The 23,383-nt window shown below is 44.3% G+C and overlaps 3 protein-coding genes and 3 non-coding genes across 13 annotated transcripts; all 6 read right to left on the bottom strand.

Moving 5' to 3' along the window:
• Window positions 1–642: 642 nt before the first annotated feature.
• Window positions 643–6,791, bottom strand: hnrnpaba (heterogeneous nuclear ribonucleoprotein A/Ba). Of its 6 annotated transcripts, none has more exons than XM_088604265.1 (9): window positions 6,772–6,791; window positions 3,849–4,059; window positions 3,244–3,412; window positions 2,967–3,125; window positions 2,690–2,845; window positions 2,318–2,417; window positions 2,040–2,204; window positions 1,864–1,949; window positions 643–1,352 (listed from the first exon to the last, which is right to left on the bottom strand). In XM_088604265.1, the coding sequence occupies exons 2-8, from the start codon at window positions 4,034–4,036 to the stop codon at window positions 1,879–1,881; spliced, it is 1,008 nt and encodes a 335-aa protein (XP_088460391.1). In that variant the 5' UTR covers window positions 4,037–4,059; window positions 6,772–6,791; the 3' UTR covers window positions 643–1,352; window positions 1,864–1,878. The 6 variants fall into 6 exon arrangements, with proteins under 6 accessions (XP_088460391.1, XP_088460388.1, XP_088460389.1 ...); XM_088604262.1 differs by lacking the exon at window positions 6,772–6,791 and adding an exon at window positions 4,957–5,100; XM_088604263.1 differs by lacking the exon at window positions 6,772–6,791 and adding an exon at window positions 4,957–5,100 and having other exon boundaries at window positions 2,714–2,845.
• A 713-nt stretch (window positions 6,792–7,504) lies between these two features.
• nme5 (NME/NM23 family member 5) lies at window positions 7,505–11,130 on the bottom strand. 3 transcript variants are annotated; one of them, XM_088604271.1, is made up of 6 exons: window positions 10,628–11,130; window positions 9,908–10,047; window positions 9,100–9,305; window positions 8,851–8,951; window positions 8,411–8,529; window positions 7,505–7,861 (listed from the first exon to the last, which is right to left on the bottom strand). In XM_088604271.1, the coding sequence occupies exons 2-6, from the start codon at window positions 10,031–10,033 to the stop codon at window positions 7,742–7,744; spliced, it is 672 nt and encodes a 223-aa protein (XP_088460397.1). In that variant the 5' UTR covers window positions 10,034–10,047; window positions 10,628–11,130; the 3' UTR covers window positions 7,505–7,741. The 3 variants fall into 3 exon arrangements, with proteins under 3 accessions (XP_088460397.1, XP_088460398.1, XP_088460396.1); XM_088604272.1 differs by having other exon boundaries at window positions 10,526–10,647; XM_088604270.1 differs by lacking the exon at window positions 10,628–11,130 and adding an exon at window positions 10,478–10,621.
• A 1,441-nt stretch (window positions 11,131–12,571) lies between these two features.
• rack1 (receptor for activated C kinase 1) lies at window positions 12,572–19,092 on the bottom strand. Its single transcript, XM_088604268.1, has 8 exons — window positions 18,874–19,092; window positions 17,773–17,944; window positions 16,929–17,076; window positions 16,219–16,314; window positions 15,346–15,456; window positions 14,538–14,678; window positions 13,454–13,564; window positions 12,572–12,704 (listed from the first exon to the last, which is right to left on the bottom strand). Exons 1-8 carry the CDS (start codon window positions 18,980–18,982, stop codon window positions 12,639–12,641), a joined length of 954 nt encoding a protein of 317 aa, XP_088460394.1. The 5' UTR covers window positions 18,983–19,092; the 3' UTR covers window positions 12,572–12,638.
• Window positions 19,093–19,474: 382 nt separating this feature from the next.
• Window positions 19,475–19,547, bottom strand: trnav-cac (transfer RNA valine (anticodon CAC)). Its single transcript has one exon. It is a non-coding gene; the product is annotated as a tRNA-Val (tRNA).
• Window positions 19,548–20,175: 628 nt separating this feature from the next.
• On the bottom strand, window positions 20,176–20,248 carry trnav-aac (transfer RNA valine (anticodon AAC)). Its single transcript has one exon. It is a non-coding gene; the product is annotated as a tRNA-Val (tRNA).
• A 202-nt stretch (window positions 20,249–20,450) lies between these two features.
• Window positions 20,451–20,523, bottom strand: trnav-cac (transfer RNA valine (anticodon CAC)). The gene has a single exon. It is a non-coding gene; the product is annotated as a tRNA-Val (tRNA).
• Between the last annotated feature and the right edge of the window lie 2,860 nt (window positions 20,524–23,383).

Here is a 23,383-nt window from a genome sequence, read left to right as displayed (position 1 = left end):
TCAAGTGCCAAGCTAGATTCTACTTCATACACGGTAGGTGGAGAGTTTGCAGAACAGCGGTTTTCAAAACTCCGCTCCTCAAAATGCGGTTCACCCCCCTCACCCAACCCCAACACAAATAAATCCCACCCCCATTTAACAAGACTCAGATTTCTAACCTTTAGAGAAGTATTTCTGTGCCAGGATCCATGTGGCAGCATACAGAAGTAAATGCATGTCAACTTCCTCTAAAACACGGATTCCACACCCACAGGACTGTACAAATGGAGCACATTTCACTAGGTCTTTGTAAATGAACTACTTCCTGAAGAGGTGCTATAAAGTAAAATGCAAAGCTGTGGTTTTAATCCATACATTCCCCACACATTTAACCAAAAGGAAGGAGGAGAAAGTCCCCCACATATTCAAAGGTTTTCCTACATGTAACAGTTAGTGCTTTCATGCAGCAAACTTCTCACCAAGGATGTTCAGCCTGCTTAACCAAACCCATACTGCAGTGTTCCAACAGGGAGCAGGAACTTACACTGACCCACAGACCACACTAGGACACAGGACACTAGCATTACAAATACAACCAAGATAGCAAGTTTTAACAGTAACCACAACAAGCATTAAGCATTAAAAAAAAAGGATCCACACAAATAATATAAACCAAAGTTTATTTCTAACAATTTGCCCAAGACACTAGAGGAATGAGTTTCCAGTGGGGGGTAAAGGGAGTACCCTCTTACATAATCAGCAAGCTCCAGGATGAATGGTTGTATAATTTACACTATCAAAGCCACTTAATTGCAGACAACTTGGTAAAACTCCTTAAAAGCCCAAAAGGTTTATAAATGCTGGTTGTCCTTATCTACTAGCCAACTGCTACACATTCACTACACAAGCTTACAATGAAATCGTTCCTTAATCCCTTTTAGAAATCCTACCCACCCCTCCCCCAGGTCAGTAGCCATGCAACTTGCATCAAGACACTCAGCACAATTTAAACAGTAAAAGTAAATTTAGAAACACCAAAATTACTCAAAACTGTTTATTTCAAAAGCTCTGATAGCTTTGATCGCATTGTGGTAAATCCAGTAGACATGTAAAATACAACCATACAATACAATAGATTCAAAAAAGGTACCAAAAAGTACAGTAAAAATAACACTTCCATCTCTGGAAATGTGTATGGACACAAAACAATATAAAATAAAAAGTGGAAAAGTGACATTTGCTTCCCCCAATTCCTCACTTGTTCTGTACAAATGGAGCATGAGTCTTTAAACCAGCCAACTCCAAAGGAAAGTCAGGCCCCATACTTTCTGCAGCAGCACGAAGGGGACTCCGGATCTTGAATTATTTTAGTCCTTAAAAAGGAAAAAGGGAGAGGACACATTGCAAAACTGCCCTCATGCAAAGTACTGGCTCAAGAGAAAGAACAGCAGTTATTTTCTTGCGTTACAATGAGCTAATGATCTAGTGACTATTCAAGGCATAAATCTCAGGCTTCTGAAAACTGAGCTCTCCCACCCCCCAACCCACAAGCTCTGCCCCACAACCACCTTCTCAACCCTTATTGATCAAGTAGTGTTGATAGAGATGCATCTTTTAATATACCACTGAGCACTCAAGTGTGCTTGGAGACCGTGTGGCACATATCAGCACTCCCCCCCCCACCGATAACTGGACTGGTGTTTTGCCAATTTATCTGATTAGCAGCATAATTTTATTTGGGGGGAAAAAATCCAGTCCACAAAATCCCCCAACAGATTACATGATCCAGATTGACAGATAACACTCTTATAGAGTGCCAAGCTTGCACATTTACAGCCCATCACTCCATCGTCACACCACCAAACATCGTGCTATAATGCATACCTGCACTACATGTGATCAGTATGGCTTGTAGCTACTCTGGTGGCCTCCACGTCTTGGAGTTTTCCCATAGCTTGTATTGCCCTGGTCTGGAGAACGAAAGAGAAAGGGGCTGAGTGCTGTTGTGCAAAGACAACCTGAAACAACTTGAAATGCAGGGCTCACTGACTAATACTTACTGTAATCATAGCCCCCCTGCCCATAGCCATAGTATCCGGTGTAATCATAGTTGCCATAGCCTCCATAGCCACCATATCCCTGCTGTCCACCATAACCATAGCCCTGGTTGCCATAGCCCTGATTCCAATAGTTATTGTAGCCCTGGTTCCAGTTCTGGTTTTGACCTAGAAAGGCAAGCCAAAAACCTGTCACAGAGTGCACCATAAGGAATGCCGATCTGAAGTAAGATTTGCCGAAAGGGAGTTCTGAAAAGGAGGACTTGCAGATTTGTACTTACCACCACGGTTCCCCCGGCCTCTCCCTCCATAGCCACCCCCGCGGCCCCCAAACTGTTGCTGCTGATACACCTCCTTTGGTTGGGCTATTTTGATTTCACACTGTAACCCACAAAAAAAGACAAATAAACAGAAAACAGTTAGCCCACACAATGGATCTCAACTGCTACACTTAAGACTTGCTTTGACAATTCAAAAAGCATTAAGATTAATCAAGAAAACTAAATCCACAATTTTTAAAGCATAGAATCACTTATTAAACCAGAATGCCTGGCACAATTACTCAGATCCTAAGCATGCTTAAACAAGAAAGCTTTAGAAACGATCCCCAGCCCCAGCCCCATAAAAGCAAAGAAAAATGAAAATATACATACAAGGTCATCTTTTCCGTTTGTTACCTTGCTTCCGCTGACATTATGGTACTTCTTTTCAAGAACTTTTTTGACGGGGGACTCTTCCTTGAATGTTATGAAGACAAAACCTCTCCTTTTGTTGGTCTTTGGGTCCATTGGAAGCTCAATGGATTCAATCTGCAGCGAAAGACGCAGGGCGTTGGCATGAAACGGCACAAACCCAGAAGCCAGTCAAGGAAAAACCCGCCATGGTCTTCAATGTCCGCCCCCCCCCCCCCCAAACCAAGACATTACAAACCTCTCCAAAGGTTCCAAAGTATTCCCTGATCTTTTCCTCCGTCGTCTCTGGGTTCAGACCACCAACAAAGATCTTCTTCACGGGCTCCTTCTTCATGGCCATGGCTTTCTTTGGGTCGATCTGTCGCCCGTCTAACCGGTGTTCCTTCTGCTCCAGAACCTGAGGAGAGATCGCACACAGGCTTTAAGGAACGCATTCGAAATTAAACTCCTGCCCATGTTATCCCATTTCCCCATGCTTACAGCGTTAACCAACACGCAGCAGTAAGAAGACTCACTTTTTCCACGCTTGCTGCCTCTTTGAAGAGGATGAACCCAAACCCTCTAGATCTCCCCGTGTTGGGATCCATTTTGATAGTGCAGTCTGTTACTTCGCCGAACTTGGAGAAGTAGTCCTTAAGGTCTTTTTTGCTGGTGTCCCAACTGAGTCCACCTACAAACATTTTCCTAAAAAAAAACAGGGAGGGGGATAAGATCCAGGGGCTCCCACATGCAGCACACAGATCCATGTCAATTCAATCTAGGAACACGCGAGTAAAAACGAGGCCGGCAGTTAATAGCATTTCCTATTACCCTCACCGACGCTAGCGTTCAGATGAGCAGGCCACAGCCTGAAAACCGCCTGGCTGTACCCTTTGCGCGTAAAAAAAAAAAATAAGCCGGCACCTCATTTTAACATCGAAAAGGCGGCTATCGCGCAAAGAGGCGCAACAGCTCTCGGCATTAATTCCAGCAGCCGGCCCATCCCCCCATCCAACAGCACATGGCGCCAACAAAGAGCGCAAGAACAAAGGCGCTCTTCCCCCGTAACCTTTAGGCACCGCTCCGCGGCACGACCCCGTCATTTCAGGTCCCATTCGAGGAAATCCCAGCAATCTCTCACCCTGCGTCCTCCTCGCTCTTGCTGGCGTTGATCTGGCCGCCTTCCGACGCGCCGTTCTGGGAATCGCCCTCCGCCGTGGACTCGGCGGCGGCGGCCGCCTGCTCCGCCGGCTCGGCCCCGTTCAGGTCCTCCTCGCCCTCATGGCCGTTCTCGGAGGTCTCCATGAACTGCTGCTCGGTGTCGGACATGGTGGTGTGATCCTGGTCGTTATCTAGTGGAGACGAGCAGCACAACGGGGACGGTGAGAGACGGTGTGTGTGTGTGTGTGTGTTTGCGCGGCTGTGAGCGGCCACTTCCTCCGGAGAGCGCAGCTGGGCGCGCTTCGGAGCCTTACACAACCCGGACAATACCGCCGCGTACCCCCCTCGTACACACCTCAAACTACTGCTCACACGGACCTCGGCGCCCCGCCACTTCGTACAAAATCTACAAAATTACGAAACATTAAGAAATCCCTGACGAGGAGGGCTAAAAATAAACGAAGGCCGACTCCAGATTCAAGCCTTTCTTCCCCCTCGCTCCCGCTTTAACAATGCAACTACTTCCCAGTACCGCTTCTTACATAACAGGCCGCGCTAGCTGTAGCTTTCGTTAATGCGACTTAAAAATAGGCCCGCCAGCGACTAAAAGAGAAAATATTGATCGAGCCGCTGCAAAATTATTTTTCAAGTCCTACGCCAGTTCAACAACGCAAACCGAAACCAACTAAAAAGCAGAAAAACACCCCCCCGCCGCCTCTTACTGCTCAAACAATCGGAGACGGAGATTGTTCTTCAAGATGGACTCTCCCTCACAAAGCCAACTCGTGGCAGGTTTTATAGCACCGGATAAGAGGTCCCTTTCAATAAAGAAGAGCGTGATTGGGCCCCGAGAGCCGTCCATCACAATGATCGCCGCCCTCTATTGGCCAAACCTGTTCTAATGCCCTCCCACCACGTCCTTTCCGCCTACGGCGTGCTACTCTCGGGCTCTTCATGCGTAGTAGTCTAGAGGTACTCGGTGAACGTTCATTTTATAGGTATATAACGTTATAATAGTTAGTGAGATCAATAATATTAATCGGCTTTGTCACACAAGAGTAGTAATCATAAAAAATGTAAAGTTTTACCGTTTTTTCCTTGCACCCTGGAAACTGTAACCATGTAAATAAGCGAGTAGCTCCACACCAGGTTTCAGGCTGGTGCGCTGACTGTTTGATGTAGTTACCCAGGAGGGTTGCATAATACAGCGCTAGGAAACAGGAGGAACGAGGGGTGGAGCCAATAGAACCGCCGTTAGGGAAGTATTTCTAAACATCTGGCACTTTAGTTTATCTGTGTACTTTGTTAAAAAGATTAAATAAAATAATGTATAATGTTTTAGACTCCCGCCTCTCGCCACTCCCGGCTGCGCACAGGATATTTTGACTAGGAGATTTTCTATAGTTGATCTATCCTGACTATATCGCAGGTGGTGACTGCGTAGGACAACAATTCTCCATATTTCTTTAAGTCATATGTATAATAAATCTTACATCAAGTTCAAGTGTAATCTTCCAGGGAGAACCTGTTTCTGAGCTCGTGTCTGTACAAGAAAGTTGCGTTTTCACGGCGGACTAAACTTCTCCTAAGTCTCCTCTCCCTCGCTGGGTGAACCGCTTCAAATACATTTGCTCCAGCATGCAAGGTCATCCAGGTTCCCAGTCCCGTGTGAAACTGGAGTGAAACTGGCAGTCCAGAGGCACCCGCCCCTTTCACCGGCATTGTTTAAAATGCTCATGTACTGAGGTGATGGAAATCAGAGTGATTCATATTTACAGCCCCAGAATAAACCAGTATCCATTGTGCATTTTTAGTCGCTTCTTGAAATGATCAGTGTACAATTAAAACATCATAACACACTAAAAAACAGAATATTAAAATATTCCGGTATTTCACTAACAAAAGCTTGTACTAACATAGTGATAAATGATATACATACATGATAAGCCTTTTTTCCTATATAGCATAATTAATAAGTCACCTAGTTACAAAATAGACTTTTATATTTTACAAGGTTTAGGCCAAAAAAAAAACACTTTTCATAGCAATCAGGAAGGTGCACACAGTCACCTTAAATGAAAGGTAAAGCACAACTATATACCTTTCACAATCCATTCGAGTCATTATTGTTTTCTCATTGTATATTTAACACCACTCAGCATTCCCAACATATCAGGAAAACATTCTATCTTGGAAAACACAACTTTTACACTTTCATATCAATGTATTGTAAAACATCTCATGTACAGGGATAGCACCACTATGAATATTGTATCAATGTAAAACCAAAGAAAAAATTTCACTCTAAAGAGCCATTCAGATGAAATGTTTGAAATGAGAAAATCAATTCATAGTCTCCACAGTTAATTTTAATGTGCTTATTACGGTTAGAAATTAGACATAAGACTGCATATACTTTAAATCCACTCATATAGTCGATATACACTCCAATAACATAATTAGAAACAGAATATGGAACAGGATCTCCAGATTACAAATAAGACTAAGGCACTACGTAAGGATTAGTACATTAAATGATAAAGAAATCTTGCAGCACTGCATGGGATGTCCATTAATGTCCTCTGACACGTACATCAGTAGCACAGTATTACGCGTATCAAGTGAAATTGCAGGTCTTAATTTGTCTTGAGAGCGAGACAACAGCAGCCAAATAAAACTTATGCTTATCTCACACCCACAAATGGAAATCTATCACATTCATTTATTTATTTAATTAATTATACATCATTGGAAAAAATACTAAATATAGCAATATATATTTTCTGTCTTAAGCTTAGAATTTCACCAAGAGAACTGAGTCTTTTAACATATGGTTGGTCTTTTATGGACAGCTGACATCATTTTATTATGCAACTTTACAAGGTAAGCAAGCATATCCTCACCTTGAACTGGATTCAAGCTTTTTAGCAGGCGGACCGCTTCAGTGGGAAGAACCACAAATGCACACACTGTCGCACTTTACCACAGTGATTTCTGATCAGCTTCATTACTCATATACACTACAGTATCTCTCAGTACAGGACAAACAGCATACTTAAGAAGGACATATTCAGATTTAAATCTCATGCCCCCTCAAATCACAAAGTGTTCCTCTTTAAAGGCTTAATTCCAAATAAAGAAAATATTCTAAACTGGAATGCTCTTGAGCACCCTGTAAAGATTCTCTCAGATCTGGATAAAAAAGGCCAATTAAGGGAAATAAGTCTCTTGATTATCCCATTAACAGTTTGTTTTTATTTTTAATACACACAATTTCTGCACATGGAGACACACCCTTGTTATCATGGGTGTAACTTACTCCTCCCAGAAAGCAGTCGTTGGGCCCCGTTAGAGGGGTGATTGAGTTACTATTAGAATTTAAATTCTTACAAGATCAGTCCCTAAAGCTTTTGCCAAATGCATCCATTTTCTGACCCCCTAATCACAATCAGCTGCAGTGCTAAAAGTCCAGACTCATCTTCCATAAACACTACAACTTTCACCCATTCCTCCAGACCTTTGTAATCAAAGGCCGTATGCTTTTCTGCCATTTTTGAAGTTCAGAGACGGCAGGCGTTTATCTGAATAATGAATGTAAATTATTTTAAAGATCCCTGCTTAAAAAAACAGAAACAATTGTTTCTAATATAAAAGGCATTTTAATAACTACACACAACTGTTTTACACTGAAAATATTAGCAACAATAGAAACTGTCAGTTTCTAGTTCACATTAATTCAATACCAAATGTACAAAACAGAAATCTACTGACAAATATTTGGCAAGCAATACTTTTTTGAAAAATCATTTATTGTCCCTAGCTTAGCGACAAGGAAAAAAAGTGTTACTGCATTGTACTGACTGCTATCTATCTTTACTTGCTGGTCTTGTGGTCGGTGGTGAATAACTCCTCCTTTACCTCTTCAGTCATCACTCCATCTTGAACTTTAGGCGTATTGGGATTATTTTCTATAAGCCAATCAGCAAGCCAGGTCTTTGAAAATATAAATACAACAAATAAGACAAGAACTAATATAATCAGAAGCACTACCTTAATGACAATCCTACAATTAAGTGTGCATGTATTTGAATAATGTGGTATTAGTCATGACAGCAGAGCGGGGCTCGGATTAATTAGAACGTTGACCCATCCACTAATCAAACAAAACTTCAAGGTTTGTACACTGCAATTGAAATTTAGATTCCACATAGTTTTATTGGATTTCGTCTAGTCTTTTTTTAATTTCTTTTTTGCTTCTTTAAGACCATAGTTTAAAAGCACTTTGTAGAACACATTATTTTACAGAATTGTCTATGACTCCCTTTTGCAGAAATGTCTTTTGCTTTTGGCTTTTAGTTTCATTACATTTTCTGTGATTTGCTAAATTGCAAATGTGAATGCTGTTTGTTGGTAAAAAAAAATGCAGCATGAGATAAATTCTCAATTCACTGGGAAATTATGCAACTGCATAATTACAGGTCCAAACAAATCATTTCTAGTCCCTGCAAGACGTAAGCAATACTGCGCAATATTTCAACTTACAAAGGGATCTGCTGGCTTTCTCTTACAGAGTTCTGTCAGTCCCGAAAGCAGTGTGGGGTTTACAAATCTGCTTAGGTAATCCTTAGCTGCATTTCCCAATGGAATAGGCTCAATAATAGCTAGAAATAAGATAAAACAGTATGGATAGTTTTGTTAGAAATAATGAACAGACCAGCCTGACATTTGATTACCCTTATTTTGTACACAGTAATCCAGTAGATATTATTTTTTGACAATTTTGTCAATAAGAACTGTATAACTATATAACTCACGTTCAGGCATTTGGTACTTTGGGTAATATAATTGGTATCAAAATGTAAGTCACAGTGAAAATTTTATTTTGTGAATAACGTGCATTTGGCTTTCCTTAAACACAAGGGTACACATGATGCTTTTATGAGTTGAATCGTTGGGAGATGAACTTCAAACGAGACACTTACACCCAGGGAACATGAACTGTATTTCTCTCTCCGCTGCGGAAAAGCTCTCACTTCCGTGCACTGCGTTCCTCAAGTCGGATGTTCCGTAGATGGCCCTTAAACTGGAAAATGTACAAGAGACACACACACACACACACGAGCGATGATCATTTTGCAAGCAAGAGCACAACAATACCACAGGACAGCTGTGTGAGGTCCCCAAACTCCACTGTCCCGTTTCCGAAAGATTTCCGCGGAGCCCCGCCTTACCTCTCTGGGTGGGTCTCTTTGGCTTTGGTACTGTTCGCCGGTCCCATCAGCTGCTTCAGATGAGCAATGGCCTGGTCCCTGGCTAGCACCATGGCGGTGATGGGCCCAGAGCTCATGAAGGCAGTTAGACTGGGGAAAAACAGTTTGCCATATTGCTCTGCATAGAAGTCACTGCACTGCTCTGGGCTCAGGTGGACCTTCCTTTTCTGCAAAAGTAAAAACAGTTCCCATGCTAGGAGCACACAGCTCCATCAGTGATGTAATCCTTTTCAGTCATTTGTATCTTCAACATATACATTATGCATATTCCAGTCACCCATTATATTCCTAAAAAAGAAAAGCAGGTTTCTAAACGCAATGGTCTCTTAAGTAGGGAGACTGGATATATTTACATGTGTAAAATCATAGGAAAACCTCCTTTAACCTACTGTATTGTAATTATAATACTTTGAACGTGCTGTTTAGGCTTGATTGGGTTAAGATAAACTAGGACCGTAATTTGTCTCCCAAAATGTTTACGTTCAGATGCTTCTATAATACTTTCAGAACTGTAAGTGAATAAAGTTCCTCAAGCTGAAACAATATTAGCAGCACTAAAGGATTGTGTATTCTGCTCAGTAGCAGTAATCGTAAATATAGACTCTACTGCTCATTTTGCTATGCATTTCCAACATTACACCTTGCTTAAAATTTGCGAAACGTTAACTCATCAATAATTCAACAACGGTCCACCCTAGCAATTTGGAGGAGATGTCTTTTTAATGTATTTGTACGCAGAAAAGGTGGACTCTTGAGAGGAGACACCGACCTGTAAAATGGCAAAGCCGGACTTCAGCATGATGTTTTCGATTTCATCCGCTCGGTCGGCGGCATCGGGTTTGATTAAAGCCAACGTCCTTTCGACGTATATCCGCGGAGCAGGCATGTCCTCCATGGCCACAAGGTACTCTAACGAGGCGCAAGCAGCAACATATCAGATCGGGGATGTTTTGTGGAAACATCATTCTACTTAAAAAAAATAACAGTTGCGTATGTGTTTAATGGCACAGAAAGCGCCAGCAGTCCTCAAGGAAGCTGCATGTTTGAAATGACCATGATCTGCAATTTAGCCTGTCTACCAGGTCTTGAAGATGTGGGGCGGGGGTTAGACATCGGAACAAACTAATGTGTATCTAGTCGGAGTCGCAGTTGAGCTCCGCCGTCCTAACTCCTGTAGGAGTTGATCGCTTTCATCTGTTAATTCACGCATTGCTAGTAATTTACTTTGCACATTTCTTTCTCTATAATACACTTAACTTCTCGCGTTGCTACTACCACTACAATTTAAACACTCAAAATAATCCCTGCAAGGTGAAGCTTAGAAAGTTTAACCACTTACCAGTGAGCTAAATCCTTGTATGAATACAACCTAAAAATGGTTACACACCTCTACAACACCTGTCTTTTAATTAATCTGTTAAATGCCATCAACGTTTTGAAGCTCCCTTTCCGAGATTGCTGCGTGAAAGCTAATTTCGCTGTGAGTTACCTTGGAGTCGACTTCGGTTGCTGGGATACAGCAATCTACGGCAACAGCTTCGGGCCAAACTACCTCCATCGAAGCACTAGCTGGCCGTGCTGGACGGGCTATGCAAAGCAGATGATGTTCGAGTGTTTTTTTTTTCTCTTACGAACTCAATTCTATCATTTATTGGGTGTCTTTCTACAGTATTTATCCAAAGGTAAGAGCTCAGCAAAGTTTATAATGAGCTAGGCATTTATTAAGTTCACAGCTGTAAAAAGGGGTTTTAAACCATCAAGAGAAACTCGTTTGAAGATGGAAAGTCCCAGCCTGATACCACGACGTCAACGGCCCATAATGTTAGCTTGCTACTCCTTTCTCCGCAGTCCCGAACAGTGCCTGAGACCGAGGTACCAGCTGACGCTTTTGTTTCTGGCCTGTGGTGGTCTTGGTGGTGTGCTGCCTTCTGTTTCCTTGCTTGCCACACAAACCCGAGTGCATTTCCATTTCTCTTTTGTTTTACACGTTTGCAGAATCCGGAAAACCCTGTTCCTTGTGTTACAGTGGCTTCTGCCCAGTAGCCACTTCCGTAATGCTTAGTGAGCACGTATGTACAGTAATGTTCATTCCAAGAGTTTGGAAACTATTCCGGATGGGAAACCCTATCCTAAAAAGAGCCGTCGGGGCCTCAATTTTAAACGAATGCCGACTCCGAGGACAAGAAATGTTCAACTTTCCACAACCGCTTATTAATAACGCTCGCTGTTAGCATTCCGAGAGCATTGCTTGGCATGTAGATTTTATACCCTTTGCCAGTAGGACACTCCGATGTTTCCTGCTTGATAATGACTACTTTAGAAACACCCGCCCCCCTTTAAACCTAAAAAATCAGAAAGCTTCTTGTATTCTTAGTAAGGCTTCCAACAACCGAGGAGTGTAAATACCCCTTAACAGGACTCCAGTCTATTACAGAGGAACACACCCCTGCCCATGTGCAACTTCTCGAATAACTCCAAGGTGTTTTCCATCTACTGTACCTGGTGCCACATTGGCAGGTAGCAGCTGTCTATTTTAAACTCTTTCCACACCTATAGGAACAACACATGGCATCAGGCATCTTCTAGCAGCCTGTCTACAGAGCAGGTCAGGGAGAGAAGACGCCATGCTTTTCCCATTGAAAAAGCTTTGGGTGGGAGCCCATCTTTAACACCCCTGCTCTTACAAACATGGCTCCAACCCAGCCAGGCAGTCAGTACCTACAGCTCCATATCCAGTGTCCTTGCTCATCACACTGGGGCACTGGTACTCAGTTTGCTGCGTGACCAAGGCTTCTTGCTTCTCCAGTGAAGACCAACTGCAAGCAATGCGCCAGATTTGTCATCTGAATGGTGGGGAGGTTGAAACCGATTTCAACTGGGACCATCGTCACAAAGCGGGTCAGAACCACAAATTGTATTACATGTTTAGAACAGCTGCTTCTGCCTTTAAAGAAATAAACTAGAAAAGGACTGTCCATCCCTTGAAAGCATCTAGTTTCAATGAGGAACACACAGCAGGCTACACAATCTTGAGGTATTCATTAGTCGAGCTGTGACCCGTCAAAAACATTCTGTGTCAGAGAAAATTCAAAAAATGTTTTCTTGCGAGGGGTAAAACAGGAGCAGAAAACAAAAAAGGTTTTTAAAGCATCCAAACCATGAAATTAGATCTCAATTCCCATGAAGATAGACATTTTCTGTTTGTTACATCAGAAGTTAACATCAAGGTCAGATTAATCCTGTTTCAAGTACATTTTTTCCTGTACAAAAATATAAGATGTATACCCTTTTAACCTATTTTCACTTCTCACTAACTTCAGAGGACAACATTTGCCAGTTGAAAAAATAACTTGGGTGCCCTAGGATATGAATGGATCAAATGCCTTGTGTTGCAAGATACAAAGGGTTCAGAAAAAAATAAAGCAATCCCCCAAAATGTCAACAGATTTTATTAAAGGATGACAGTTCTTTGCAGTTCTCTCCATTTTCTTAGAAAACATTTATCGGGTTCCGATGGTGACCTGCCACACTCTGATCAGGTTGTCAGTGTAGCCAGCAAAGAGAGTCTGCAAAGACAGAAAGAAAACCCTTTAAATATCTTGGACATCCATGTTGTACTTTTAATTCTGCACCAATATGAAATGTATGCCACAGGTTAAGGTGGCGCGGCCAGATCTGCAACAGCAGGCTGCAGAGCGTCAGTGAAAAGAGAGCAGTACAGACAGCCGTGCCTCATATTTTCCCAGCACTGTTTACACTCTCAGCCCCCTCAGATTTGCAGGACTTGTCAGCAATGCAGTTCAGAGCACTACCGTGAATGGTGAAAATCACAGGGGGGTGATCTGGTGAGTAAGCACCTCCTATTCCCTTTAAGCAGCTCTCTCAACATCGCCAGTTCAGAAACTCTCCTTTTAATGTGTGCGATGCAACAGGTATACCTTTTAACTAAAAACATTTTGAAATTAAATTTCGATGAGAAAATCTGGCGCTGTGACAAACCAGTCCCAATTCAGGCGAGAGTGCGGAGGTGAAGGACTGAGTCTGAAATCTCCGCGTGCAACGAGGCCGCGTTTGAATCTCACAACGAACCTCAATCTCCTCAACCGCCCCGATGCCTAAATCTGGAATTGAAACACTAAAAAAAAAAGTGTATTTGTAAAGGTGTTGAAACGTAAAGGTAATGTTGGGAAACGCTAGCCTAGGACAGAGTATATTCCTTCTCTGCATCATTTATGAATGAGTGTATGCTGGAACAGCACAAGAGCACTCCTGTCTCTGCCTGTGGTGAGCTGTGAAAAGCACAAGAGCACAGTACCTGTCCATCAGCAGACCAGGCCAGGGAGGTGCACTGTGGGGGCTCAGCCTTGCTGCTGGTGCTGATCACCTCCTGCCTAAGCTCGTCCACAATGATCTTGCCTTCCAGGTCCTGGAAAAGGAATACAGTCATGTAGGTCAGGTCCCCAGGACACATCCACCCAAAGTGCACAGAATACAAAGGCATGGGTCCACCTTTTCAACAGAGTGATCCACAGTCCTCACGGCCTCCAATTTTATTTCCAAGATGCATTATTCAAGTACACTTATTCAAAGAGAGATGGGTTCAATTTAAAGGATTACAACCCGTGTCTTTCCCCACACACACAATCCTGACAGGCTTTTCATTTTCTTTTATCTGTCCGTGAAATGTAAAGAAATTTGAAAAATGACTGGGATGATTCGTTTCATCATCAGACAGCCACTTATTTCAGGTAAAGCTGCAACAATCCAAAGTCTATCCCAATAAATGGGTACAAATAAGTAACCAATTGAACATATGTCTCTGCCAACTAAATTCCCATTAGCTTTTAACATGCTTGATATTTGGAATAATCGCAGAAAGTACAGTTGAGGGAGCCAAACATTGCAGGTCCTTTGCCTGAGACCCATTTTTGCAGACCCCAAACACAAAGAACTCTGCTCAGAAACAGCCTCTTTATCATCAAGGAACTGCAGATGGCATTTACAAGTCTCATCACAGCTTCTGTTCTCTGTGTTTGGCCTGCTGTGCAACATGGCAGCGGACAGAAATCACTTCACTAAAGCTTTTGTTCAATTCACTGGATTTCCGCACAAGCTTTGAAAACAGACTTTTTTTTCCTCCCCTACCAGGACATTTACCAAGCAAATCCCACTTACAACAACAGAGATCAACTTTATCCCACACTGACGAGAAAAGACAAATGAAAGCTCTTAGGCTTCGAGACATTAACACACAGCTCTAAACCCTGGTTAAACAAGAACACTGGTACTGTGTGCAGCATGAATACAGAAACCTTCCAGGATGATTGCAGTGATCAGCCCAAAGAAAGGCCACCGATATCCGAGGCTCTTCCCCACCCCAGTGCGTGCTCAAGCCTTACCCAGATCTTGATGCTGGGGCCAGTGGCGGCGCACAGCCAGTATCTGTTGGGACTGAAGCATAGAGCGTTGATGGTGTCTCCGCCGTCCAGGGTGTACAGGTGCTTGCCCTCGTTCAGGTCCCACAGCATCGCCTGCCCGTCCTGCAGCGCCCGGGTGCGAGAGGAAAGGTTAGGACAGGCGGACAGCGCAGGCTGGATCTGCTCAGCTCTCTCATCAACCAGCCTGAGGGGCTCAAGTTTAACTTACTAAATCTAAAAACAAAAATCAATAAAGGATGCATGCTTCTTGGTGTTCTATTTTAAACCATCTGATTAACTCTTCCAAGTGGTTGCATAAAAAAAAACAGAATGCAGTCAAATGAAGGGAATGTACCCAAACTCAGAAACGTGCTCAGAAACAGCCTCTTTATCATCACCAAATGAAACAGATGGCAGTGAATGTTTCCATCACAGCATGAAGACAAAACAGATTTTCATGTAGGAACAATCTTTCCCCTGCCACTCTTACAAACACCCTGCACTTGCCTTACAGAAAACACTTGTGCACCAAGTTCTTCGGGTCACATCAGTTAAATGAAGCACAGCATGGTTTACAAGAGCAAATCACACTGCTTTCACAGCCTAAGAGGAGCTGAAGCAATACATTTTCACAAGAACAGCATCACGAAACCACTGCATTAACACCACCAGACTGTGACATGTACTTGCAGTCTGCAGGGTTGACTTCAGGGTTGTCCAGTTCCAGAAACTAGAGCATGGACAGATTTTCACTCCCACCCCCTCTGCCAGCTGCAGGGATTTCAGTTACCTTTCCCCCAGAGGCGCACAGAGAACCATCTGGAGAGACAGTGACGGTATTCAGGTAGCCCGTGTGTCCGATGTGGTTGGTCTTCAGCTTGCAGTTAGCCAGGTTCCAAACCTAGAAATACATTTTTTAAACACTCAGGATTCCACTCACAGGTATTTCTGCTGTTTCCAGTCCGCAATGAGCTGAACACTTGACCAAGACTGCTGATGTTCCATAGGCACATCCCATCATAATTGCAGGACTTGTCGTCACAACCTCAGAGTTCAGACGATAGGACCATGAACTGTGTAATCATTGGGATGTACATGGAAACAAAGCCTATTGAGCCCCCAAAAAAATAAATGTGCCGTAATAGTCATTTAAATGACCAGTTTCTGACTAAAGGTATTCCCCATGTCTTGAACAAGCATAATAGAAATGTGCACACCCTGAACAAGACGGCAGAAAATGAAAGACAAACTGCAGTAATGGGCAAAACTATATAATTGAATCCAAGACTGTTAAAATTCCAAAAGGAACACCTTTCTAAAGGTTAATTATTGCAGAAAGGCGACACTGCCGCTCTGGAATCAGTGCAGGTTCTCTCCTGTGCCCACAGGAACTTTGTACAGTGACCAAGTTGGAATCCTGAGACGATTAATAGGGGACCCACTTCTCAAAATCAAAAATGTGCAAGTGGAAACTATATTTAAGAGGCACATTTTGCATAGAGGACTATGGGAGTTTGGGACAAGTTCCCTTGAAGAGCCATTAGCCATCCAACACGGTAGACGTGTCGCCTATAGACTGCAATCACTCCAATAGCCTGCAGTTTCCCCGGATCAGATGTAGGGTCCTAGTCTAGAAGGCTGTTTCCAGCTGGTCGACGAGTACCTTGACCATCTTGTCCCAGCCACAGGAGACGATGATGGGGTTACTGCTGTTGGGGGAGAAGCGCACGCAGGAGACCCATTCAGTGTGGCTTTCATCCTACAACACAGAGCATCAAAATGCAAGGGGTCAGTCAACCTCAATACCCGCCACTGCTCTTCTGCTGCCCTCCGCCTTCATTGGAGCAAGTCAAGCTTTATCCCAGGCTGAAAAGAAAATGGACAACACTTCCGCCGTGGAGCCCTCTGACCTGCAGAAGGCGCCACAGTCGAAACGTCAAGTCCCTTTTCTTTTTCAGCCTGGAATAAACCTTTACTTGTTCTTCTGCAGCCTACGCATGCGGACACAGCTACCCACTTGAACTTCTCCTTCACGACTGTGAATTCCACTGCGTTAAGGCTAACAAACATCAAGGCCTCGCCATTTTATAGGAACAGTCCCCACAAAACAATGCAGAGCAGCTTTCGAGTTGAGAAACGCTAAAGCCTGAAGCCCGTTTCCGATTTCCACAACGTCCCGTCATAATTGCAGGACTTGTCGTCACAGCCACAAGGCTCGGACGATAGGACCGTGAGATGTGTAATCACTGGGACACGTGTGGAAACTCCCTGCGCTTTCGCCTCCCTGCACACAGTGACGGGGCAGGTGGCGAAGGCGAGCGCACATGCTGGCCGAGCGAGAGCTCTCCAGCGGGTCACGTCAAGCCTCCTGACCTGGATGGTGTACTTGCAGACTCCCAGGGTGTTCCACAGCTTGATGGTCTTGTCGCGCGACCCGGACACGATCTGCCGGTTGTCGGCGGAGAAGGCCACACTCAGGACGTCCTTGGTGTGCCCCACGAAGCGACGGGTAGTCGTGCCTCTGCAGACACACGCAAATTCTCCGTTTACAGACGGTTTTCCTGTTTACAGCCGATGTGCAATATATGCTGGTTTCCATTCCAGCCAGTGACACAATCAAACCCTTTGTTGACTTTATAATAAGATTAATTTGAACCGTTTATTCCCAGGTCTTCAACGTGTTGGAGCTTTAACCGTTATTATTTCACAAGTGAAATAAAGCCCCAGACTCATGACGGAAAAACAAAATGCAAATATTCAAACAAAGCAACTTCTTAGGTCAATTAAGGCTTAAATTATCTAGTGTCCTGGCCACATTCCCCCTTAGCCTTTACAATTCATGTCCTCCTAAAACTCCCCATCTATGAACTGGCTTCACTCTGCTCTCCTCCCCACTGAGAGCTGGTGTGTAGCAAGAGTACTGGCGCTGCATCATTCAGGTACACATTGGTGGCAGCCATGGGATTCTCCATTATCTGTAAAGCACTTTGACTGGAGTGTCTGCCAGGAAAAGCGCTATATAAGTGTAAGGAATGAATTATCTAATGAAGGTGGGATAGGATGGAAACCCACAGGTGTGTGGGTCACTAGGACTAGGGACCACTGGCTTAATGGGGACAAACACAGCCAGTCATTGAGCGTGTGGAGATAATTGCAGGGAAGGGCGTGAAAGAGCCGCCCCACCAGCCTGGCCCTCTCTGCGTCCGCGCTCACTCACGTTGTCAGGTCCCAGAGTCGCAGGGTGCCGTCCCAGGATCCCGACAGAGCGAACTGGCCGTCGGAGGAGATGACCACGTCGCTGACGAAGTGCGAGTGGCCGCGCAGGGCTCTCTGGGGGATGCCGTAGTTGGTCTCATCGCGGGTGAGCTTCCACATGATGATGGACTTGTCTGGAGGCCCAAGCACAATCAAACAGGTACTCAGGGGAGGGAAGAGAGAAGGCCCTGTTGCCCACTGGGCACTGCACTGGTTTAAAATAACCTTTTCATCCCTCATCTACTACTGACTACTGCTCAAGCTTCACCTCCCATCATGTGCCTCTGCAGAAGCAGGACATGTGGAACGGATGCCCAGCAGTGTACAAACTGCACTGAGTGTTGTCCACACGCTGAACTAACATCTCTTCAAAATGAACACCAGTGCCTTAACAGAAAGTGTTATTTCTAAGCACCGAACCCAACTCTAAGCAACGCATATCCCGGGTCAAATCAGATCCAAGCTTAAATTGCGCCTCCCAACTTCTTTTTCCTCCCGGCCCAGCAGAACATCAACAGCCCAGCGATCATCTCGCTAAGGAAGCACGTTACTGTCTACCGAGAACTACACGGCCATCAGCTCCGCTACCGACCACTCGTCTGACGCACTTCACACGTCGAGCCGGACAAAAAGCGCCTCAGCGCCACTGACCAGACCGGGAAACGCGCCCGGCGCCACGGCGGCCTTTCGGTCCAACGCCAAGATCTGCGAGATGCTGCCCTACAGCGCAGCCGGCCTACAAGCGCGAAGTGAACCGCTTGCACAACTCTGTCCTTCATCAGCAGAAACAAAAGATCCCAGCCTGTGCCTCACGACTTTCTGAAACACACGTGTCTGCCCCCTCTGACACTCGTACCTTCTCTCGGGTCCAGGCGTCACGTTTTAATGTTGCATTGCTTTAAAAAAACGATCTTGTATTTACTAAACGGCACGTGAAAATAATTTAAGCACTTTCCTAAATCTACTCTCATGCTCACGCATTATAACACGTTTTATGCTGTAAATCACTCTACCACGTAGACCACCGGAATAGCCAAGGCAATGATGGCGGCGGCCGGGTTACCTCTGGAAGCAGACAGAATCATATCGGGAAACTGCGGGGTAGTGGCAATCTGGGTGACCCAACCATTATGACCCTTCAGGGTCCCCCTTACAGTCATCTGCTCGGTCATTTTGGCGAAGATACACGGTGCCTTTCAGGGAGGATGGACTCAGATTGAGATCGGAGGCTACCGCCGCCCTGCTCCTCTCGCTTACAGGCACAGGAAAGAGGAAGACTCGACCCGGAAGCAGAACTAAAAAAGAGCAGGCGAGGGTCCGCGGTGCATTCTGGATACAGAGCTGCCGGGCGGCTGGAGCAGGGCTCGGCGCTGAGATTGTTTCCCTTGCAGTCGTCCTCGCCTGTGGCTAGTTAGGAATAATTTGAGCTGTAAATGTTTTTGTGTTGGTTTCACCCTTCCCGTTTAAAGATCTAAAGATGTTTTGTAGTTCTCTTCAAACATAAACAGTCAGTATTTAAGTCAGTGCAGCAGAGGTAATGGGTTTTATTTTTTTAATTAAAAACATTTCAAACTCCTAAAATTGGACACTACAATGCTAAATTCTAACTAAATGGGAAAATTATTTAATTGAGTGTTTGATATTTTTCTCTAAAAAAAAAAAATTGTTCCCGCCCGGTTTCGAACCGGGGACCTTTCGCGTGTGAGGCGAACGTGATAACCACTACACTACGGAAACTTAGTGCTGTTGTGTTTGATATCAGTAGTAGATCACACTTTTAGTACAATTAATATCTTTACGTGATAACGTTTGATATATATATATGGAAAGTTTTTTTAATCATACATTTCCGAAAAAACAATTACAGTATATTTTTAAATCTTTCTCAAAGGCATATTTATGAATTTTCTCAGATTTAACCTCTTCATACACGGGACACTGAACCAATTTCTTGTCATGGCACTTTAAAAAACGAAAAAAAAATCAATCTTTTTGGAACTATAAATTACAGAATTATCCTCAATCTTCTAAAACGTAAAAGTTGTGAAGTACAATTCAATGCAATTGACACAGCTGTGACGCGTCTAAGTGGTATATAACAGCATTACACTTCAGCAACGGTACTTAACAATTATACTTCTGGGGAAACGAGAACATTTTATAACGGCACTATTAAAAAAAACATTAAAAACAAAACAGGCTTATATTTGAAATGTATATATTTGACAACGGAGCAACATACTCTACTGAGCACATTTCACCGCTATTCAAGGTACTGGAGCTCGAACTGAGCTTCGAAATACGGTTCAAATTCAATTTTAAAAGCGCCTTCTACAAGGCTTCTCAGCAAAACAAACAAAAAAAGTGTTTCCGCCCGGTTTCGAACCGAGGACCTTTCGCGTGTTAGGCGAACGTGATAACCACTACACTACGGAAACCTCCACGACTCTACCTCCAACACTTTGCGCTACTGCCGATGAGATGTTCAAATGTTGCCTTCTATTCACCCCCGAAAATCTATGTCACACCGGAAATTATGATGCCGGATCAAATTCATATTTCACACGCACGATTAATGTATTTCTTGTTTAATAGGAAGAGTTACTTCACATTCCATAGGGGTAATAAAATTAAAGCAGCTGTTCCCGCCCGGTTTCGAACCGGGGACCTTTCGCGTGTGAGGCGAACGTGATAACCACTACACTACGGAAACCCAGCTGTGGCAGGAACTCTGCCCGAAAGGCTAAAACTGTGTCGGGGGTCTGTATTAAATACCCCTTTATCGTCCCTGCCCTCGCTCCGTTGTTTGGACCTCGTTCGGATTATTACATTGAACACGACATTTTTTAAATAAGAAAACTACTGCTGGAGAGTTGCAAAGACGGAACATAACTCCCATCTGTTTTAAATACAAGCCTTTTTCTACATAAGCATGGTGCTCGCTTTTGCACATAGACGAATATATAAAACCCTGTAACGCGTATCCCACTAGGGCTCAGACTAACCCATGTGATGGCTAGAGAATGTGGTATTATAATAATAATAATAATAATAATAATAATAATAATAATAATAATAATTGCTTACACTTATGTAGCGCTTTTCTGGATACTCCACTCAAAGCGCTTTACAGGTAATAGGGACTCCCCTCCACCACCTCCAGTGTATAGGTACAGTAACACGTACAGAGCACGTTTCTACTTAATGCATGACTCGTTTTGCAATTATACATGTTAAATTTAATGTGCTTTAATTCTGCAAAATAAATGATTTCTGTCTCATTTTCACATCAGCGTTTCTACGTCCCATAGTTTCAGATTTAATTGTAAACTGAGCTAGTTTACTATCCATCCAGTGCAGGGTTACGGGGGAACCGGAGCCTATCCCAGCAAGCAACGGACAGAATATGGGGTACCGACTGGCCAGGACGCCAGTTTATCACAGGGCGCGCACACACTCGGACCAGGGCTTGTTTTACTTCTTTACTAACTAAACCGCAGTCTGAAGTGTTGCTCTAATCCAGGAGCGACAGCGGTACACCATCTGTCTCGATGAAGGTTTCGCCCGCTGAGACAGCTTCCTGCTTCCTGTTTTCCGCTCCACAAACCAACCCTCTGCATAGATTTGTGGCATCTGTATCTCAGCATGTTCATTATCTTTATTCTCTTGTAGCTCCTTTTACACTATCTATAAAGAGTTCTCTTCCTTCTTATTTAATAACCGTTTAGTCTGAAATGTCTTGTATATCCTTAAATAAGCACGTGTAAGAAGACATGTAGCACCGTGTTTACAGATTAGCATTACCGTGTTTTAGGGCTGGGGCCCTGGGTTCAATTTCTTTCTGCAGAATTATACACTCTCCATACATGTCTTTTAGACTGAAGATTTTGACATTTAAAAAAAAAACTCTGTGAAAAGTTACCATATTGGGATCAGACTTTTCTGGGGGGTCCTGTTAATTCTGTTCTCTTCATTACATCCTAGCTGTTTTGAAAAGATAGACAAAGTAAGTCACGTCTGAGAGTCACGTCTTAAGAAGCTCTTATTGACTATTCAAACCACGATCATTTCAGCTTCTTGATTCTGCACCACCATCCTCCAGTGTACAAGAGGAAAATTGAAATAATCAGTTAACACAACAGCACTTTCTCTACCTATCTTCCGGATTTTACCGCTCGGTAACCTGCTCGTTCCCATCTCAGCACAAGCCTATAGCATTGACCACAAATGGATCATATTTGTATGTTATGCAAACCATGACCATCTCTGTACCCTCTAAGGAGCTTTAAACTGCATTTTTACCTTTAGGAACGGTCACTGGGAGAGGACGGAGACAGTGTGGAGACTCCAGTGCTCCCAGTTCCAGGAGTGTGTTGGACACTGGTGTTGCTGGGTCACTGGGAGAGGACGGAGACAGTGTGGAGACTCCAGTGCTCCCAGTTCCTGCAGTGTGTTGGACACTGGTGTTGCTGGGTCACTGGGAGAGGACGGAGACAGTGTGGAGACTCCAGTGCTCCCAGTTCCTGCAGTGTGTTGGACACTGGTGTTGCTGGGTCACTGGGAGAGGACGGAGACAGTGTGGAGACTCCAGTGCTCCCAGTTCCTGCAGTGTGTTGGACACTGGTGTTGCTGGGTCACTGGGAGAGGACGGAGACAGTGTGGAGACTCCAGTGCTCCCAGTTCCTGCAGTGTGTTGGACACTGGTGTTGCTGGGTCACTGGGAGAGGACAGAGACAGTGTGGAGACTCCAGTGCTCCCAGTTCCTGCAGTGTGTTGGACACTGTTGTTGCTGGGTTACTGGGAGAGAATAGAGACAGTGTGGAGACTCCAGTGTTCCCAGTTCCTGCAGTGTGATGGACACATGTGTTGTTGACATCTAACTTCTTTCACCCATGAAACAGTACCATCCTATGAGCAGTAACGTTCTGATTAAAAATACTCTCTTTGTGAGTATTTTGTATTTAAACAAAAATGTGTTTTAAACACACGGACGGGGTGAATCTTCAGCAGGGCTCTGTACAGTATGTGTAACACCAGGAGGTCTGATGGCAGTCTTACCAAGGGTAGCGTGGCCAGTCTTGCAGCTACACCTTTCTGACTTCAGCCAAGCTCAGTAAAGAGTGCTGAAACAGGGGGTTCTGGACCCTGGAATATTTAGGTTCTGGGCCTGTGACCAGTCATATTTTTTGACCCAGGAATCTGTGATGTTCTGGGCTGGGACATTTCAGGATGTGGGCCTGGGACCTGTCCGGTTCTGGGACTGTGGCCTGTCAGGTTCTGGGACTGTGAGCTGTCAGGTTCTGGGCCTGTGACCTGTCTGGTTCTGGGCCTGTGACCTGTCAGGGTTCTGGGACTGTGGCCTATCAGGTTCACAGATTCACTGGGGCGGGCAAGGGCAGGAGCTGGAGAGAGGCAGTATTGCTCTCCCAGAAGCTCCTGGTGAGATGATGCTGTTCTTCACCTGGAGAGCCCAGCGCAGGAAACTCATTTTCTACCTCTTGACAGCTGAGGACGGGCCTGCAGTCCTCACTGCCTCTGTGCTGAGGGTCTGAGCTCCGGCTCTGCAGGAAGAA

Source organism: Lepisosteus platostomus, chromosome 13 (genome assembly GCF_059453375.1).
Source record: "Lepisosteus platostomus isolate fLepPlt1 chromosome 13, fLepPlt1.hap1, whole genome shotgun sequence".
In the NCBI taxonomy this organism is placed as follows: domain Eukaryota; kingdom Metazoa; phylum Chordata; class Actinopteri; order Semionotiformes; family Lepisosteidae; genus Lepisosteus; species Lepisosteus platostomus.
Note: the sequence above shows the minus strand (reverse complement) of the source record. Positions and strands in the feature narration are given on the sequence as shown.

Coding starts and splice junctions, on each gene's coding strand:
- hnrnpaba (XM_088604262.1), bottom strand. CDS start 4,990: ATGGTTACAGTTTCCAGGGTGCAAGGAAAAAACG. Junction 4,060..4,956: donor CAGGGTGCAAGGAAAAAACG/GTAAAACTTTAC, acceptor CGTCTCCACTAG/ATAACGACCAGGATCACACC. Junction 2,205..2,317: donor AGGCCGGGGGAACCGTGGTG/GTAAGTACAAAT, acceptor TTGCCTTTCTAG/GTCAAAACCAGAACTGGAAC.
- nme5 (XM_088604271.1), bottom strand. CDS start 10,033: ATGGAGGACATGCCTGCTCCGCGGATATACGTCGAAAGGACGTTGGCT. Junction 9,306..9,907: donor CCGGCTTTGCCATTTTACAG/GTCGGTGTCTCC, acceptor TTACTTTTGCAG/AAAAGGAAGGTCCACCTGAG. Junction 7,862..8,410: donor GAAAGCCAGCAGATCCCTTT/GTAAGTTGAAAT, acceptor ATATTTTCAAAG/ACCTGGCTTGCTGATTGGCT.
- rack1 (XM_088604268.1), bottom strand. CDS start 18,982: ATGACCGAGCAGATGACTGTAAGGGGGACCCTGAAGGGTCATAATGGT. Junction 15,457..16,218: donor GCTGGGACAAGATGGTCAAG/GTACTCGTCGAC, acceptor ATGTATTTCTAG/GTTTGGAACCTGGCTAACTG. Junction 14,679..15,345: donor TGTGCGCCTCTGGGGGAAAG/GTAACTGAAATC, acceptor CGGGCGCTGCAG/GACGGGCAGGCGATGCTGTG.